General features: G+C 36.2%; 1 protein-coding gene across 1 annotated transcript in view; it reads right to left on the minus strand.

Annotated features, from left to right (window-relative positions):
* RGS7 (regulator of G protein signaling 7) overlaps positions 1 to 19,208 on the minus strand; it is a 308,925-nt gene that overhangs the window by 24,341 nt on the left and 265,376 nt on the right. Inside the window, exons 14-19 of the mRNA XM_035558119.2 lie at positions 18,443 to 18,541; positions 17,588 to 17,649; positions 15,955 to 16,065; positions 15,342 to 15,467; positions 7,022 to 7,208; positions 3,576 to 3,665 (exon numbers count right to left, since the gene is read on the minus strand). Coding sequence (XP_035414012.1) covers positions 3,576 to 3,665; positions 7,022 to 7,208; positions 15,342 to 15,467; positions 15,955 to 16,065; positions 17,588 to 17,649; positions 18,443 to 18,541 — 675 coding nt within the window. The remainder of the gene's footprint in view (positions 1 to 3,575; positions 3,666 to 7,021; positions 7,209 to 15,341; positions 15,468 to 15,954; positions 16,066 to 17,587; positions 17,650 to 18,442; positions 18,542 to 19,208) is intronic.

Consider the following 19,208-nt stretch of genomic DNA (forward strand, 5'->3'; position numbering starts at 1 on the left):
TTTTGTAGCTGATCTGACTTGACAGACTCCCCCCACATTGATAGGGTAGCAGTTTCAGGAAAAGCAAACCCACAGTTTTTATTTTCTAGCTTGCACCATGAAAAATTAATCATCCTCTTCTCCTGAAGAAGTACCAATGCTTCATGTTCAGAAAACTTCATTCCCATCTCTATCTCACAGCTTCTTTGTTGGGCCTGACTTACATCTCTGGCATCCTGCTGTTCTGGTACTTCTGCCCTGGGATTAGCTGCTGAACGTCAGGCATGCCTGCAGAGCACAACGCTGGTGTCTAGTGCTGGTGCACAGAACTGCTGGTTTATCAGCAGCACTGCTCCGAGAGGGAGCAAACTTAGTAAGAGAAATCTCAGTGTTTCCTGTTCTGTCTTCACTTTTTTTCTTTCTTTCTTTTTTTGTGTGTGTGTGTGTGTGTGTTGTATTTTCCTTACATCTGCCTGCAGCTTGCTATTTCTCTCCTAACAGCCACCTGTTTACATACTTTTTACCATAACCAATTCCTGGTCTGTTGGCTCCTTAAACTCCAAACCTACTTATTGTAGCTTGCCACGCATGATGGCTGGGAAAACCCTGGCTCTCAGAGGTCCCAGATGTACTGCTTTACTTTCTGTGCTCTCTTTCATTGACATAGGCTCATTATTACTACGGAACTTCCTGTTAAACACCTCCATGGAAGAAAGTAGAATTATCATGTATAACGTTGTCATGTATAATGTTGTTTTATAGATCAACCTATTTAGACAACACACAAATCACACTGCAACATGCTATGGCAACACCACCATGCAAAAAATTGGGGTTTTTGTTTCAAACGTTGGGATAGTTTCCTTTGTGGCTGTTTATTTTTTAGTCTTTTACTGACTTTGTCACATTGAATTAAAATTTGTTCCTGATTACAGTGGATTCAAAGCATATTACAGGAAGCCTTTACCTATAAGTAAGTAGTTAAAGGATTACAGTTTTGTTTTAACATGTGAGATATTCCAACAGCCTCACAAAACTTTGTTCTTTCACTGCATTCGTTTCTTGTTCTGATTACTGAAAAGTATATATATAATTTAAATACTTGAGGAAATACTCTTAAGCCCCATTATATGGGACGCAGTTCCTGAGAACTGCTTCTCCTTCCCTAGGAACTAAAAAACAAAAACCATGATCTTTGCTGAAAGCTCTAATATTTTTCATTTCAACGCACACAGCTCCACTAACCAGGTCACAGAAAAAGCCACAGACGCACACGCACACACAGCAGCATCAACTGCACAATTCAACAGACAATGCAGACAAACTTTAGTATAATCCAAGATCTTTCTACCTCTTTTCATAACAGGTTAGTGCTCGCCCTCAGTGTTGGTGTACAGTTTTTATGGCATGGGAAAATAGGGATGTTTCTGCCCTACAAAAATAAACGCGTTGAATGCTTTAGTTGGAACTTTCACAATGTTAAAAAAATCCAAAGAAACTGGATAAGTAAAAAGAATCCCACATTTCAGGAAATCAGTGGATCTTTTGGCTGGTGGCAACAGAATGCCCACAGCAAATTCACCAGCCTTCATTTTTTTTACCTTGGTGAAATATCTTTCCAAAATTATTATTAAAAAAAAAAAATCAGTTCCTGTAGTCCATAATTAAAATAAAATCCCACTCAAACCCTTGTTCATCATCAGCATCATTTCTTTGGTCCTGAAGAAGCTGTGCTAAACATTGAAGAAGATAGGGTAATTATTATAGTTTATTTTCCGCTGTACCGAATTACAAAAATGGGACAAACTCTTTTTTAGTAAAACAAAAAGGAGACAGGAATGAAATCCAATGTATTCAAACCGTATCAGGATTAGTTTTGTTTGTTTGTTTGTTTGTGTTTTTATTTATTTATTATTTTTGGGGGGGGGAGGCACCAGAAAAAGGAACAACATCAAGCAGGTTTTCACAGATTCTTTACTACAATTAAAAAAAAACAAAACAAAAAAGTGAATTATTTCATGCTTCTTTATGCAAAAAGCATGGCTCCCAGAGGTCCATTCCTCCATGTGTGACTATAGAGGTCAGTGGAAAAGGGACTAGGGAGGAGGGGTTCCAATGAAAGCACATTATAAAGCTGTCATTCCTAGGAAAATTCACAAACTGTGATAAGTACACTTTTAACTGTCAGGTTAGAGAAGCAAAAAGGGAAAGGAAGGATCGGTGAGGGGGAAGGGAGAAGGATGTCCCATCAGGTTTACTAGTCTTCCGAGGCAACAAACTTACCACATTGCGTGTGAATTTCTCAAAAGATGTTCGACGATCCAGTGTGTTTTCCAACTTAAATTTAAAATAAAATAATAAAAAAAAGGAAACAAAAAGAAAAAGAAGGGGAAAAAGAAAAGCAAGAAAAATGGAGTAGAAAAGGATTGATGAAACAATGGACTGCAAAACAAAGTTTGTATAAATCAGGAAGCAAACACAGGTATGAAGCTGTAATGTGACTGCAAAACAGCGGATGGGCAAAGCAGATATAGTTTTCGACAAAAAAATTATTTTTCATGGGGATCAAAATGGTTTGCTTTAAAAGAAAAACTGAAAATAAAAAGAAATAATGAAGTGCACATCTTGCGTTAATGAACTGACAATCACAAACTTAAGGACTTCACACGGACAGTTGTAGCATTCTGGTATTTTCAACATCTCTCTCTATATTGGATCTTCAGAAATCAATGTTTGAACAAAAAACAAAATCACACAGTACTTTCATATAATTTTAGGTCGTCATTATAAACAATAGAATGCTACGGTGCTAATAACTACCTTATTCCAGTAATGACAGGGCCCTGATTTTGTAGGCACGGGGCTCCCAGATGACTGTAGGATATCATTATTTAGAGCCCACTAATAAATTATTTATCATTATAGAAATCTGCATTGCACAAGCTGCTTCACATACTCTGGGCTATGTCTATTCGGAACTCATTCCGTAATCTGGAATTTTCTAAGCAAATATTACATACCAAGACATGAGCCTCTGTTTGCAGAAGTGTGACATGATCAGTCTTTTAAGTCAGATTCCTAGCCTATTCAGAACTATTCATGTAATAATAGGGAAAGAAACAGAATTAGGAAGCCCCTATTTTTATAGTTGAAATTAGAAGTTATTCATATGAATGAGACTGCTTCTAAACACATTCTGTAGTTTTTACAGGTGGAATAAAGAGAACAACAATTATTACATAAGCAAACTTGCAAACATGAAAGACTATTCTTCTGGGATTTTATTTAATTTTTTAATGTATTTGTAAAGCACTTTGCAATTTAAGGTGCTTCATAACAGAGAAAACAGTACAATATGGGATGTAAAAATAAAAATAAGTTTTGCTAGATTAACTCATTGAAACATGCCCACATGCAGGATATATACACATATATGTATATTGAACTCCTGTGTGTATGTGACCCTCCAAACACGCCAAGTTGGTCACCTACCAGATATCCAGTTGCACTGGCACAGGGGAGAGAAGACTGAGTATTGTTGCAAACATAACCACTGCTTTGCACAGTGGCAAGACAAAGGCAAGATGGACCAATACCTTTTTCTTGGCCTGTAGCAGCTCCTGGTAGGCACTGGATCGTATAAAACGAGGATAAGAATCACTTTTCATCAGTTTGTAAATGTGCTCCTGAAAGGGAAAGAAGGTGGTATTACTCCCATAAAGAAAGATATGAGTAAAATGGGAAGCAATCATGTCTGCAAAATGTATATCAGCTAGCACTACTTTGAATGGGAAGTCCTATGAGATGGGAGGTTGCAATTCTGCAGCTAAGGCTGAGTTGCTGACTGTTGCTAAAGCAGAAATCACAACTATTTGTTATATACAAGAATACAGCACACATTTCTTTAACTTCTTGTCCCTATTTTCACTACAGAATTATCTTCTCTGAGCATTTACAACTGAGTCCTTGCTTCAGGCCCAGTTTCAAACCTCCCTTACATTAGTCAGTCCAGTTAAGTGACAAAATCAGGAACCTTGGTTTCTTTCCCACCAGATTTTCTGAACTAATTTCTGGAGATGCTTTTCTTACTTGATAGGCTGGAAAAGGAGCTAGGTTTCTAATTTAGCACAACAGATAAGTGCTTAACCTACGAGGGGATGTCCCTTGGCTTCTCTTGAAAGCATTATTTGAGAGATGTTTATTCTGCTATCCAGCTGATAATATAAAAAGGAAAATGCATATGCAAATTGAAAAGCAGTTCCAGGCTAATCTAATTTCCAAGATATTTATTCTTCAGATGCATATTAAAATCTGGAAACCCTAATCCAGGAAAAAAATGACACAAGCAGTTTATAGAGCTTTTCTTCTTGGAGCATTCTCATCTCTGTAAAATTAAAATTAAAATAAAATAAAAACACTAAAATCTTTAATGTAAGACACTTTATAATCTTGTTCTAGTTATAATCTTAGAAGAAGGATTTTTAGAAAAAGAAATCTAAACATGAAATACTTTCACAAAGATATTTTAAAAAATCTACTGGATTGTGTTAGGTGTTTATTTATTTATTTATTTATTTTTCACTTAAGCCCTACCTTTCCCTACAAGAAACTTGTAGCACAGCAATCAGGAAAGAACAAATAAACTGTAAAGTAAATACCGCTTCTCAGCTTGCCGCTGGATATAATTAATAAAAAAATAATAAATAAAAAAAGCACATTAAAAATTATGGCAGGGCAAAATTAAAGCTGATTTTTAATCTTTGTTTTGTTAGAAATTCTCGAGAATAATTCTAAGTGCCTTTCATTGTATTTTCTACACTAAGCTTAGAAAATCTGGTATATATTCAGAATTTAGGCTTGTGCGTTTGGGGGAGTTTTAATTCTGTTCAGTTTCTATGAGAACTGACAATTCAGCCAACTGAGAGCAAAAAGGACTCTGGTACTGTTGTACATATCAGTGGTGCTGAGCATTAAAATGCTATATCTGTTCAAAAATCAACCCTGTAAAAGCAAGTAGAAATTAGGTTGTATTAGTATTGTTAATGTACAATAAGTCAGGAATTGAGGCAGGTTATTATTTAGCACAATCAGTCTGTTTTTACTTATGTATCACTCTCATTTGATATGGAGTTCCATGGTGTCATCTTTCAGTCCAGAAATACTTTTTAAAGCATTGTAAAGCACAGTTAAATGACTCACTGACTGCCAAATGACTTGTAAGTGGTCCCTTTCTCAAGAGGCAGAGCCCTGCTCCTGACAAAACTCTGGCACGCCAAGTGGGGCACAGTGCAAAAGTCCTAAAGCTTTGAGTTGGAGTGTGGTGAGTATGGTCTGTTCCCTTTTCTCTGTGAGATGGAGGCTTCCTGGTTCAATTTGTACACTGAACTGGATCAAATATGCAGAAGCCTGACAGGAGGAAAAAGTCCTGCTTGCATAAAGACCGCATGCTCAACCTCTTTCATAAATTAACGGGGGGGGGGGGGGAAGATCTGAAAGTAAAACGGTGTTCAAATTTTACACCTATTTTTACACCTATTTTTATGAAACAAAGATTGGATGCTGGTAAATAATTTAATTTTCCTTTACTGAGTCAACTGCAAAGACAAATTTTCTTTCCAACCTTTAAACTTGCTGGACTGTTTATTTGTGCAACATGTCCTTACTGTACACTACTTTCCTAAATCTCTAGTGGATGCAAGCAAAAACATCATGTTTGGCTTAATGCACAGTGTGTATGATATAGTGTCTAATGACGATATTATTGTTGCATCATAGGTTGCTATTCTAATAATAGCAAAATGAGAGCACACAGATTTACTTTCTTTCTTTTTAAATTAGTAGAATTATTCCCCCTCCTATTTAGGGCAGAGGCACTTTCCCAAAAAGTAGAAAGGCCAGATTCAATTCCCTTCTCTGCTTTGTGGGACTTGCATCTCCTGACTCCCAAGATGATGTCCTAATAATCAAGCTGTAGAAAATTCTGCAGGGATATGATCTCAGTCTCCTTTTGACACCATTTCACTTTGCATTAATAATTAAATTTTCATCACCGGGCTGCTGATGATACTAGTTCTATGACTTTTACTGTGAATCCAGTTGTTTTCTATTGCTTTTCTCAGAAGCTTGCAGATATGAAATATTAAGTTATGAGTCACATGAAGTGTCTCATTTAATATTTAAGTGCTTGGGTTGTTTTTTTTTGTCTTTTTGTTTGTTTTTGTTGTTTGTTTCTTGACAAAAACTGAGATTTGTATTTTACTGTTTTGTTTTGTTCTTAACTTTATCTTCCATCTCAAAAAAAAAAAAAAAGAGTACTTTCACAAACCTAGCTCTGACCAAAAGTATTTTTTGATTATGATATTCTGATATTCAAAAAATGACTAAATCAAAATTCCAAAAGGCAAATAAGGTGTTTACAGACTGTTCTTTACTCCTATAATACTGCTTATTTAAGAATACATCTTTAGAACCTTTGCCTGATGTTCTTTAAATGACAGTTTAATAATGAACAGAAAATACAACATCCATGGAATGTGATTTTTCTGAACAAGCCATTACAAAGTGTTATTTCACATAGGTCATATTTTTTCATGATGGTAACCTCTGACTACTATAAATGACAATAGTTTTAGACATGCATCGAGAGAATAGACATTGAGCCTGTATCAAGGGAAGTCCTTTGGAGACAGATCATGAGAACTAGAAATTGTTGTGCACAGGGCAGAAGCTTTTCTCTTTATCTAACTGAATAAAAAGATTAAGAAAACAGGAACATGAAAATATCATTTTCATAGCAATATATGCTCTGCTCAATTTGAAGACTGCTTGAAGATTCTACTTCAGGTAAAGAAGTTCCATGAAAAGCATTAATAATTTATAGGCCTCAAGAAACAAAGACATGTTACTCATTTGAATTTCCAAAATGTCATATTAGAAAACAGAGCATTACCTTGTAATTCCCAAATATATCTTATTTAATCTATATACATTTCAATAACAAATATTCTGTTTTATATGTCCCTAAACAGGATTGCAAACTGACCTGAGCATCTTCAAATGTGTATCTTCCAGGGTCCTTTACATTCTGCGTGGTTTTGTCATAACTTTTTGAATCTAGATTGATGGCGCTGGGTGCACCTGGAGCAAGAAATTCTTGCCAGATTTCTTGGACACGAGCAGGAACTTCACGGATAGGCCTCTTCTTCAGGTCTTCTACCGCTAACCAGAACCTATGGTACAATATAGCATCTTGACTTCCAGTTCAGTATGATCACTAATGAAACAGTGACACTCTTCTTTTCTCTTAACAAAAGTAATAAAAAAGTAACTGAAGGTTTCATCTAAAATGCCCTAAAATAGGCAAAATCTATACATTTATGCTGGGATCAGAACTGGCATACTGCATCAGGCAATCCCGCTGCCTTAAAAAGTGATTATAAGCCTTCATGAGACAGGTGAGAAATCCTTCATTACTTATGTATGGGTTACTTGCTTACAGGAAGGTTTCCATCTGACTGGAATTAAACTGAGGTTTCATTTCACCTGAGCCACAAGGGCTTATATCACTTATAAACCTATTGCTTTTTGACATTACTTCAGAAGCTAATGAGAACTTATGTTCTTGCTAGCTACATAAATCAGAGTCTTGCTAAACTATAAACTGTATAACTGTATCTGTAATTCTGTTACCTATACTCCATAAATGACGTATAAACCAGAAAAGCATTTATTTTGCCTGCTATAATTTCAATTATTTCTCCAGTAATGCATTTCTATACATATCTTTTACTACAATGCTGAATGGAAGTGCCAATTCTTTTTTCTCTTCTGGTGCAGTGCAAGCCAGCATCAAGCAGCCATGTACAGTGCCAGCCATTTCATGGTATCCTTCCAACAGTCTGGAGGAGGTTCACAAAAGAAAGGCTTGATCACACTGATCACAGCTCTCTAGCTATGAGCTTTGTTACTCAGTTGTCAATTGCTTGTCATGAGCTCTTTATTGTTATCTCTTCCATAGGTGTTCAAACTCACTGTGCAAAACAATTCTAAACTCAGTCAGGATCCCATGCTTAGACATGGTGCAGACCACTTACATAGATTTTATTTATTTTTTTTTCACCTCAGAGAGCTAAACTAAAGTATGACTTTTATCATGTTACATATCCAATATATACCACTGCAACTTTTCAGTGTTGTTTTGACATGGCTGATCCTACAAAACAGGTCAGCTGAACCTTGAAGTGAGTTAACTGTGAAACAACTCAGATTTTACAAAGCTGACAATTAATTTAGGTGTACCTTTAAAATGTGTCTCAACCCTGCTTATGCTATGAGATCAAACTGAGCTCTCCTAGCTTAGTTAAATAGGGGATGGTTAGGAGAGAGGAACCATGGAATGGTATTCAGGCCCTCAAGAAAGCAAAATGATAGTACCCTCAGTCCAAATCCTAATATAGCTACTGCACCAACTCTTAAGAGAGGAAAGTAAAGCACAGCAAAGAAAACCTTATAGTACTTCTCCTATAAGACATTCTTCAATTGAGATGATTTACCTTCTGGGAAGCAATTAATCCTTCACAGTCCTGTTTTGAAACTCCTTTGTAGCACAGATGGAAGGAGCCCATGCTCATCACTTGCAAGCCACTACAGTCAGCTTCACTCTAATGAGCTGATTTTTATGTTTTTCTACACCCTCCAGTTTCTGTAGTATCTTTCTGTAGCACAATCTTTCAGTCTAACAATCCCTTAAAATTCTCCAAGAGATAGTGAAGTAATATTGCCCCAGTTTTGCAAATATATTAATAACGTACAGTGTTTTCAACAAGGTCACAAAGAGAGTCTGTGCCAACACAGAAACATTTTTTTTTTTTTTTTTTCAAAATTCTGGGTGCTACCACATACCTCTGTGAACTACAGTGTGAATTGGTCACAGATCTGCACAGAGCCTGGGGACATATCCTGAATCTGATGGCATAGCAGGAAGAATAGAAGCCTCATAATTCATGTTTTAAAACTGCGCAGCGCACAAACTCTAACTCAGTTCACTCTGTCAAATTTGGGCAACCTACTTTGGTTTCCTTAAGCTGCTTTCAGTATTTGCATTTAAAAGTGTATATCCTGCAGTGCCTACCCCTTCAAATGCATCTTCTGGGACTGAATGATTACCCATGTGTATCGAAGTCAGGTAAGGAATAGAAAAATGAAAGGGAAAGAAGTTCTTTGTAAACACACATTTTCTATCACCCTGCAGACATCTTGAGTATCTAGCTCAAAGCTGTCACATTCTTGTTTGTTGCTTTATATCATTGCCAATATTTCTGGAAGTCACCACAAACATGCCTCAGGATGCTATTTTGTTTTGCAAGTAAACTGTTTCCATATAGTAGGCTCAACTATGGGAAAATAGATGGGAGATAAATGGAACTTTGAGAAAACATGCAGCTTCCAGTATGGAATAGAAAGGTTGTATAGATACACGCTTAGAGGCTGAACACCAGATCTTCAATAAATTAATTTTATTTTACTCTTCTAACATTAGCATTCAAAAAAAAAACAAACAAAAAAACACCCTAAACCACCCTATTGAAAATGTGAGGCTTTAAATATAGAAACCTCTTTAAAAGTAGGAAGAAAATGCAGAAAAAGAAATTTCTGCAGTATGTTATGCCTAGGAAGCTTATTTCACAGCCAACAACCAGTTCAACATCTTAAACTACTTACTGAGCTTTCAAGCAAAAATGCCTGCCTTCCTCCCACAGAAGAGTTAAAGTCAAATATGCAAAGTTAACAAATGCCAAAAATAAGGCTGCCACCTCTTGCATTTTCAGAAATAACATTTCTGAATGTCACATGGCAAACAAAAGCACAGATTGTTGAAAGCAGATTAAATGGAGTCTGTAAGACTTGGTCCCAGATCAAAAAAGCTCCCTGTTCCCTTTTATAGCTCTCTGCCTCATGGGCTGTGGCCAGAGCAAGGGAAGACTCCTGTAGCAAAGGAGGCATAGTCTGCAACAGTAAATGTATGCAAGGCCAGGAGAGGGGAAAATGGAGAGGGAAACCCAGCTGCATATTCTGGACAATGATATACACAGACAAAGTGCTACTTCATGGAAGGATCTAGAGTCCAATCTCTCTGTCCATAGAAGAAAACTGGAAGTCCTGTTGGTGTAGGTTTGCTTCAACCATGGAGACCTTCTCTAGAGGATGATCTGTACCATTTGATTAGACACACAAGTATAAACCTTGCCACTGTCTTCTGTCCCAGCATTTGGGCTGCCCCATGCTGGGTCACATTCCAGATGTATAGCTGAACAAGACTGGATGGCACACAATAATTGCACCTCCAGCCACATGACATGGTAGGACACATGTTTCAAGACATCTGGGAATTATGTCCTCCAGCTGGATTACTTTCAAAGTGAGGGTGGCCTTGCCAGATAAATAGCACAGCTGCAGCACAGCTTCTGTCCCATTAACTGACCTAAATGTCTCAAGCAGCCAACAACAGATCCCAGATCAAGCTAATCAGTTAAATTTAGAACAGCATGGGAACACAGAGAGAGAAAAGCTGCACTGATTCTCCACAAATGTGTGATGTTTAGGCAATGTGGAAAATGTGAAGTGGGTATTACGTGGGCTTTGCACTCAGTATGTAACACAACAGGTCAGAGGACAGACCCTTCAGCATTTTCAGCAAAACCTTAACAAACTTCATAGAAAAAAATCATCTGACATATTCTAGGGGCAGGAAGTACTGCACTTTGACTCCTGGAATCCACCTTCTTGACAAGTACAACTTCAAGCTTCAAGACACAGTGGTGATGAAAGTCTCCCAAAAAATGGCAGAGAAAATTAAATCTTATAGCTAGTTTCTTCTGATCTGATCTGCAAAAATGGCAGCATTTTTTAGACGTGAAGATTACACTGGAGTAAAGCATAGGCAATTTCAGCCTGGAGGATTAAGTTTTGGCCAAGCTATTAGCACTCAGAACAGGGGCTCATAATCAACATTATGAGGGATAAATGTTACCAGTGCCCCTATTGTGTGAGAAAGTGTCATTGCTAATGTTTCTGTTCAGACTTGCAACCATCAAGGATGGTTTATTGTTCTTCATACTTTGTAACTCTGTCTTCCACTGTTACTGTAGACAGAAATGTTTTGCATTTAAAGTCATCAAGACTGGTCATCAGTAACAAAGCACAACAAAAGAAGAAAGCGAAACAGGCTGGATTTGATAAAAAAAAAAAATATTACCTCTTGCAACATTCTCTCTGTCAGTGGTTTGGTAAAAGCACTGTCATGGTGCAATTAAAAGAATAACCAGAACAACTGAAGTAAATTAAGCATACAATTAAACACTATGACTGAAACAGTCTGTAGGCAACAGTGCACGTTTTTGGTAGTGCATGTGGCTTTTTAATTTATTAATTCTACAGAACATAATTAAAGCAACTATCTCCAGTATAGAACATTCTTACAGCAACTTACATGCATGAATCCACAACAAACACTTCACAAAATCTCAGTCTGCCGCAGTCTGTTCACAGAAATTTTATAGAGAACACACCTAAATCTAGCTAATTTCTCAGTCCATCTCTTCTTTTTCTGGACAACTACAACCCAAAGCTCCTTTTCCTTAATTTACTCATACGATATGGAAGCTAATAAATAAGGAACGGGCAACAGGTCCAACGGCTTTTGCTTCTGTGCATCATGGAAGATGTGCTGTCACTGCCCTCCACTGATTAACCTGTGAGGCTTTTGCACCCTTGGAGATTCCATCTACAACAAAACTGCATAATGCACTTGGACAGGCTTTCAGATTGGCAGGACTGAAACCATTTCAATCTTCAGATCAGGCTGCAGTTCCTACAAAACAACCACCTGGGAGCAAATGTACAGTCAGCATATGAATACCAACTTTCCAAAGAATTCTGCAGCATAAAGACAAAGGATATGGAGAGGAATGTGGATTTTTTACAGAGATGAAGAAATTAGGTCACCAGGTTCCACATTGCAGTAAGATTCATTTCGCTAGCTCACTGTCTTTGAAAATTTTTTCCATTCTTGGACAGACTTGCAACTGGTCTCAGTAGCAGTGGATCATGCTAAAACTTAAGTATTGTGAATTTTAAGTACGGTCACCATATCTGTAATGGGCAGTGGGAATTATTATCAAAATTGTGTAGTACTTTAACTATTTGCTCTCCTGTATGCAAAGCAATCCTTCCAATAAAAGCTGCATGGTAAAGAAAGATTACAAGCCATATAGACTGTGTTAGTTGAATGTAGAATCCAACCTGTTTTTTAGCAAACTGCAATCACACTGTAGTGAAACTACCACACTGATAGACCTTATCAGACCTTTTCAAGAGGTCATTGCTAAATGATCAAGCAGGGCTAGATTCACTGGGGATGGCTTAGAGTTTTCTCAGTTCCCTCTCCCAGCAGAAAGGTAAGTTTTACTCCTTTGCTACCATTTAAAACAACACCCCTTTAGAAAGTGAAATACTTTTAATCCCAATTTACAGGCAAAGAAAAAGCACGGAGATACAGAGTAAGAAAGTGAACCCTGATTGCATACCTAATGATTGCACAGTTCTCAGTTTTAATTCATGACTCAAGTTTCTTTATCCCTGTTCTGTTTCTTAAAACACGATCTATATCCACTAAGACTCAGATTCGCAGCCAGCTTAGACACTCTCAGTTCAATTTAATGAAACAGTAATACCAGACCATCTAACTACCTAGATAATCACACTTGAATACAAACAGTGTATCTGGTAGACTTAATTATTGATTCACATTTCAGGGATTTTTTTCACTGAAGTGAGGTATAATACTTCTAATCGACTAATATTGAATACACAGTTTCTGCATATCCTGTGTACTGCATTAGGTAGCTTGAATCCACAGTCCCAGCTGTCTTCCCCACAGTAGGTTTGATGATGCTTATTGTAAATTTTATCATGATTAGGTCTGCAAAAGGACAAGAGCTACCAACTTGAATTCACTTTGTTGCAGTAGGAAGATATAGATGGAAATAAATATTTTGCCTTAGGTGTCTGTCAAATGCAAAATTAAAAAAATAACAAGAAAAAATGCCATAATGAGGTTAACAGGTGAGTAAAGAAACAGTCTTTTAAATTTAAGGTTTATTTAACAATAATGCTTGAAACCACCATGTCCAAAAACCTTTCATTTCTGTTCCTGAGATCTGTTACATTTTGACTCCTATGCACAACAAACTTTACAAATTCATGCTTTCTAACCTGACTTTACTTTTTGAGCCTAACTGTGCAATGATTTCCCCAGTTTGAAAGTTCATAAATGCAATTGTGAGACAGTTTTCCTTCAGTAAATTAACACAGAAAGTACCTTTTCAGTTTGATATGCTGCCTGATCCTTCCCAGGGACATCCTTTAAGCTCATATTCACTGTTGCTTAGATCATATATTTTATAATGCCAATATAAGAATCTAGAGAGTTAGGCAGAAGAGTAGATGGCATGTCAAGAAATCAGCTTGAACAAATTTCTCTAGGGTATTTTTCTGGATCAGTCACTTGCAGTTTGCCTGTGGTTGGTGTTGTAAATAGGATTAGAAAAAAGAGCTAGGGATTATGTGAGTAACACTCTAGTTGGCAGAGAGACAAATTAATCACAGAAAAGCATAGAAACTGCACCATATACTAGGCTGGATAGATTTATGTTTGAACAGCTGCTCTGCATAAGGAATTGCCAGGATGTTTAGCAAATAAAAATAAAAATTAAAAAAAAACAAACAAACAACCTTTCCTTATTTTTGGTATCATTCTGATTTTATAAATTATCACTTCACCTGTTAATTAAAGAAGAAACTGTATCTGTGACTAATGAATTTATCAATATACACATATGGCTCAGGCTATATTTCCATGTAGGCAAAGGCAAAAAAAAATAATAATTTGGGAAATATCATAAAGTCTAGAGTATCTATTATACATTTGTGATGCAAGTTTAGTGTTTGAACATGAACGTGGCCAGCAACTTAGAGAACTCCATCTCCAGTTATTCTGTGGACAATCTTAAATTAAAAACAAGGAGCTCTGTGCAATTATTAAGCATTCAGGAATCAACACCACAAAATGCTAAATGTTTTTTGGAAGATACATAAAGGTAACTCTACTATAAATAGCTATGCTGCACCACTTAGGAGTAAGAGTTAGCACAGAAAAAAGGGGTTCATAATTTTTCTAAGTTTTGGAATGTGTGTAAATAGGATTTTATATTCCTTATGCTATTGGTGAATGGGAAGTGATGTAGATGACATCCAACAAGAAGGTAGAATAAAGAGAAAACTATAGTGTACATGCTTTTGTACTATATACAGTCTGATTTGTCTATTGCAATGCTGCTATTTATCCCTTTGGAATAACCCTTACCATAATAAAACTTTCTCAGAAAAGCAACAACAAAATATGCTATTAGCCAATGGATGGACTACCATCAAAAATGGACTACCGTCAAATCATATTTCTCCCTCACTTAAAAAAAATATTGCTCATATATATATATATATTTAATTCACAATTCATACACTAACAGCACCTTTGCATTTTGCAATTAGTAAGGAATTTGAGAGGTAGCTGTCACACTGCTTTTGTTGTCTAATCAACAAGTAGCAAAATTTTTTCATTATCTTGGTGGAGATTTTCAAAAGACCAACAATCCACAGAAATCTGACCAACAATGAAAGTTTATGACTTTTATTTCTAAATCCCTTTTCAAAACAATTTTTCTTTGAAATTTTACTTTTCTTATCATACCAGACTTAATAAAAGCTACTGAAAAAGCTTTGAATGTGTCAGTATCTTAAACCTGTATAATAATCTGTATAATCTGTCCAGAGAGGCTGTGGAGTCTCCTTCTCTGGAGATATTCACAACCCATCTGTACCCAGTCCTGTGCACTGTGCTCCAGGTGACCCTGCTTGAGCAGGGGAGTTGGACTAGATGATCTCCAGAGGTCCCTTCCAACCTCAACCATTCTGTGACTCTTAGATAAATAAAATGAGCTGAGAGAAAGCCTTTTACATCGGTATTTTGACCAAAAGTTAGACATGAATGGTAAAATATTTCATGTGAGTCTCTGCTAACTATACAATTTTTTCCCTCAGCCTGAATATTGGATCAGGTAGCAACCTACATGAACTCCAAAAGATAAGATATAGGAAAATTTTTAAAGGAGTCAAAAAACCAAACCAAACCAACAAACAAACAAACAAAAAACAGAAAGAATGGTTTATAAAAAATAAAAATAATAACAATAAATAAATAAAGAGTGTCTTAGACGTTATTAAAATATAAAGTCCCTCTCATTTACCTTAAATTTTCTGAACTGAATTCTGACTCCAGGAACTTGAGAAACTGCTCTCTTCCCACAGGGTCTTTCAAAGCTTCATCCATGCCAAAACCCCATCGCTTCACCCTCTGCTGTCCAGGCTCTTTGCTAATAGGGGAAAACAACAAAACCCACGATCAGCCATAGTTCAGTATTCTAATACTCTGTGCATATAATTTAGATAAAGTCCTAAAGTTCAACCAGAGATTTATCACGTTTCAGATCAGTCATATCTGTGCAACATTCAGCAATGAGTAACCAGGCAGTCCGTACTCACACAGGATAAAGATGATATGCATACACTTTCACAGAAGAATAAGGACTTCCAACTAGGAAACATTATCAGATTTTAAAAAGGTGTGGTTTTTTTTCCCCCCACACTGGAACACTGTAATCTGGTTACTGTAACTTTTTACACAGATTTATTAATCCACAGCTCTTCCCATATTATGATACTAAAGCTGGAAAGACCAAAAGGATACTGCATTTCCTTCTATTTCAGTACTTTCCTGCAATACCTCTGTCTGACAGCTTCACATTTGAAGAAAAGCTTGTTAAGTATCCTTCCCCCAAAAGAAGAAATAAAATTATATACCTTGCCTCCAGTTCCCAGAAAGTGGTATCATCTGATATCCAAGGGTTTGAGGGATCAGGGGGCACAAGAAAAGGATCATACTCCAAATACTGCTCTGTATAAGCTAATAGACTAGGAAAACAAAAGCATCAAACATTGTCATGTCAGGAGGTGAGGAAACCTGATCAGGTTTGCCAGTTAACAAGGTACCATGCATCAGCCAAACCATGGTAACCAGGTGTGCACACACTCAGAAGTCATCTACAAGCTCAAGCTAAAATAGGTTTGCTCGGTTTTAAAAGTACCTGTGATTCAAACACCCCTGAATCTGTGGACCTCTGAAGAAGGAAGGGAGCTTCAGATCTTTCTTATCAAGAGCTGAAATAAAATAAACTACAAACTTTCCTAATACTTCCACAAAGATCCTGTTAGGGCTCCTTTAGGCACTAAAAAATTAAATCAAGCAACCTTTTCCATGCTCATTTGCTTTCATAAAAAGACATATTTATACCCCCACGGTTTTAATTATCAGTTCCTTTAAAATCTGTTCTAAAATACTGTGTGCTATTTAGGTCACATTTATTGGCCCTGCAGCTGCTGGGACTCCTTTTTTCCTCTTTTAAATACAGTTAATACTTTTATTATTTTCTAATCAAATGGCACTACTCCCAAGTTTAGTGCTTTCCAAAAAAACACAAACAACTTTTTTCCAAAGTCTTCAGTGTTTATGAAATACTCTGACTCACTTAAACACACTATAAACTTTGCTTATTTTCTGGTAATTTACGTTTACCATGTACTTATTCTCACCTTTTTTTGCCTAATAATTATTGAAAATTATTGAAAACTGAAGACAATATTGTTTCTTTTTGTTCCTGCTTATATTTGGACTATATTCTTTTTTTGTTGTTGTTGTTGTTGTTGTTCAGCAAACAGAAATTTCTAATCTGTTGTTTTTATAAGTATGTATTTATATGTTCTTGCATGTATATACATAGGTACACATGTAAAGCAAACATACGTGCACATGTATTTGAAAGGATGAAGATACATTTGTGTTTGGTTTTATTTCTTTTGCTTTGTCTTACACAGCTCAATTTTCTGCAGTTTTCACTCTCTACTTCTGGATCTGTAAGATATCGCAGTTCTTTTCTCTGCCTAAGCTGAAGGTAGTCTTTCTGAAGGGCCTTTTTGTTTTATTTGGTTTCTAGCTCCTTCCTTACATATTTTGGTCCAATTTAGAGATAGATTCTTATTATTGTTACATGCTCTGACCTGATGTAAGCTCGGACCCGTTTTGCTCAGGCTCAGATTGCCTAACCCAACCAGATCCCTTGTTTTGGCAGTGATTGCCCTTTTGAAATATCAGAACAGTAACCCCAGACCTATTTCCATTTATCTGCCCTGTCAATGCAAGGGGAAACTTTTGACCACTTGGTCAGAGGCTCCTACAGTGACCAAGATCCAGCTAACATATCATGGAATATCTGGGACATCTTTATAACTATAAAAGAACTTCATACCTCACACTTTTTTTAAGTAAACTTTACGACATCTGAGCTCCCTTGTCTCTCTTTCTCTGAAGTTATTTCACACTGACATTTTCCCAATAGTTATCAGTATAACTGAAAAAAAGATGTGACAATTTACTTACCTCTCTGCAACTTTGGACATTTTTAATCGATGTCTGTCTAATTGCATTTGCCAGTGCTTAATCTGCAAGAAAGTAAAGCAAAGAGTGTTATGAGTAATTCATTGCTTGACTGTATTTCCATAACTTTTTTTTATTAGGGTTGTAATTCAACCTTAATTTACCCTAGGGCACAGAATAGAAGTATATCTATATTAAAACTACACTTCACCAGTGTAGTTCTAAAATAAATGGAATTTTCCATTGAATAGAAAAGATTATAAACAGACAAAATAAAACAAATAAAATAAAATAAAAGAAATAAAATAAAATAAAATAAAATAATAAAGAACCAATATAAAATTTTCCCTAAAGACTCATTAGAAGAAATCCAATTAGCCTTTTTTAGATTTTTGAAGAAAGTCACTAATTCTTCAGACTTTTATCTTCTCTCATTCCTAAGGAAAGATTAATAAAACATTAACAGTAGATAAATGTATGAACCCATACGTGCATGCACTGAGCTGTAAGCGTGCCTGCAAATCTCTAATCAAAATGGTAAAAGGAAGAGTGAGCGAGCAGTCTACTCTACAGGAGCTAATGGGCTTAGCTATGCAAAGAAACCACCAGCTGCACTGTTCCTAACTGCCTTCAACTACTTAGTGCAAGATACAAAACATGTCAGGTTTTGTCTCATTAATTTTAATAAAGGTTACATACCAAAATCCATATGTCCTGTAGCAAGGAAAAGGTTTACTAAACAATTCTGTCAAACAATCTGTTCTGAACATACTTCCCAGTTACAGTAATTTTTGGTTTAATACCAACTTTCAAAAAAAAGTTTATCTAAAAGTATATGCTCGTTGTTATTTTGCAAACCTCTTGGTGTAGTTCATCTTCTGTGGGTGGCTTAGTCTCTGGTACTGGCATGTGAGTAGGGCTGTGACTTCGGATGTCATTTTGTAAGCCATAGACAGACTACACAAAAAATATGGAACAACGATAGTTGCTTTCAGAAAACGGCTTTTACATATACTAACTGTAACTTTTAGTATGTTGTGCTCAAGAAGTTATTCCAGATCACTGGTTTCTAAAAGAAACTGAATAAGCCATGCACTCATATAAAACTTTGTTTCTAAACAATAAATTCTACCAAAAAAAGCACAATTTCATAATGCCATAGAACACAAGATCGACTTTTATTTTGTCTCTATATTAACAGCACATCAAACATGGGGGATGACACTGAAAGGCAGCTATTACCGGAAATACGGATGGCCAGCAGCAAAGAAATCTAAATCCAGTTTTCTTTTGAAAACACTGAAACGTACCTCAAAGTGCACACTTTAAAGTTGAACTCATTCTACATTATTATGATACACAGAATTTGATTGAAAATGTTGTTCTAGGCAATCTGTATGTCCCTAGAGAGCTTAGGCAGTTCATATCTAGACCTTAATATAGATGAAGGTTATTTCCTCCACAGTTTCTGTGCATCCATTTGGGGCATATTTGTAAACTACAGCCAGCCTTTTCATTAAGGTCAGCACAAGAAGCACTACTATTATAGCTTACACAGCATTTTTTAATTAATTTTTCCTTAACTACTGACAGAAACATTTTAACATACTTTATTCAATCTACT

The sequence above is a fragment of the Cygnus atratus genome, chromosome 3 (assembly GCF_013377495.2).
Source record: "Cygnus atratus isolate AKBS03 ecotype Queensland, Australia chromosome 3, CAtr_DNAZoo_HiC_assembly, whole genome shotgun sequence".
Classification (NCBI taxonomy): Eukaryota; Metazoa; Chordata; class Aves; order Anseriformes; family Anatidae; genus Cygnus; species Cygnus atratus.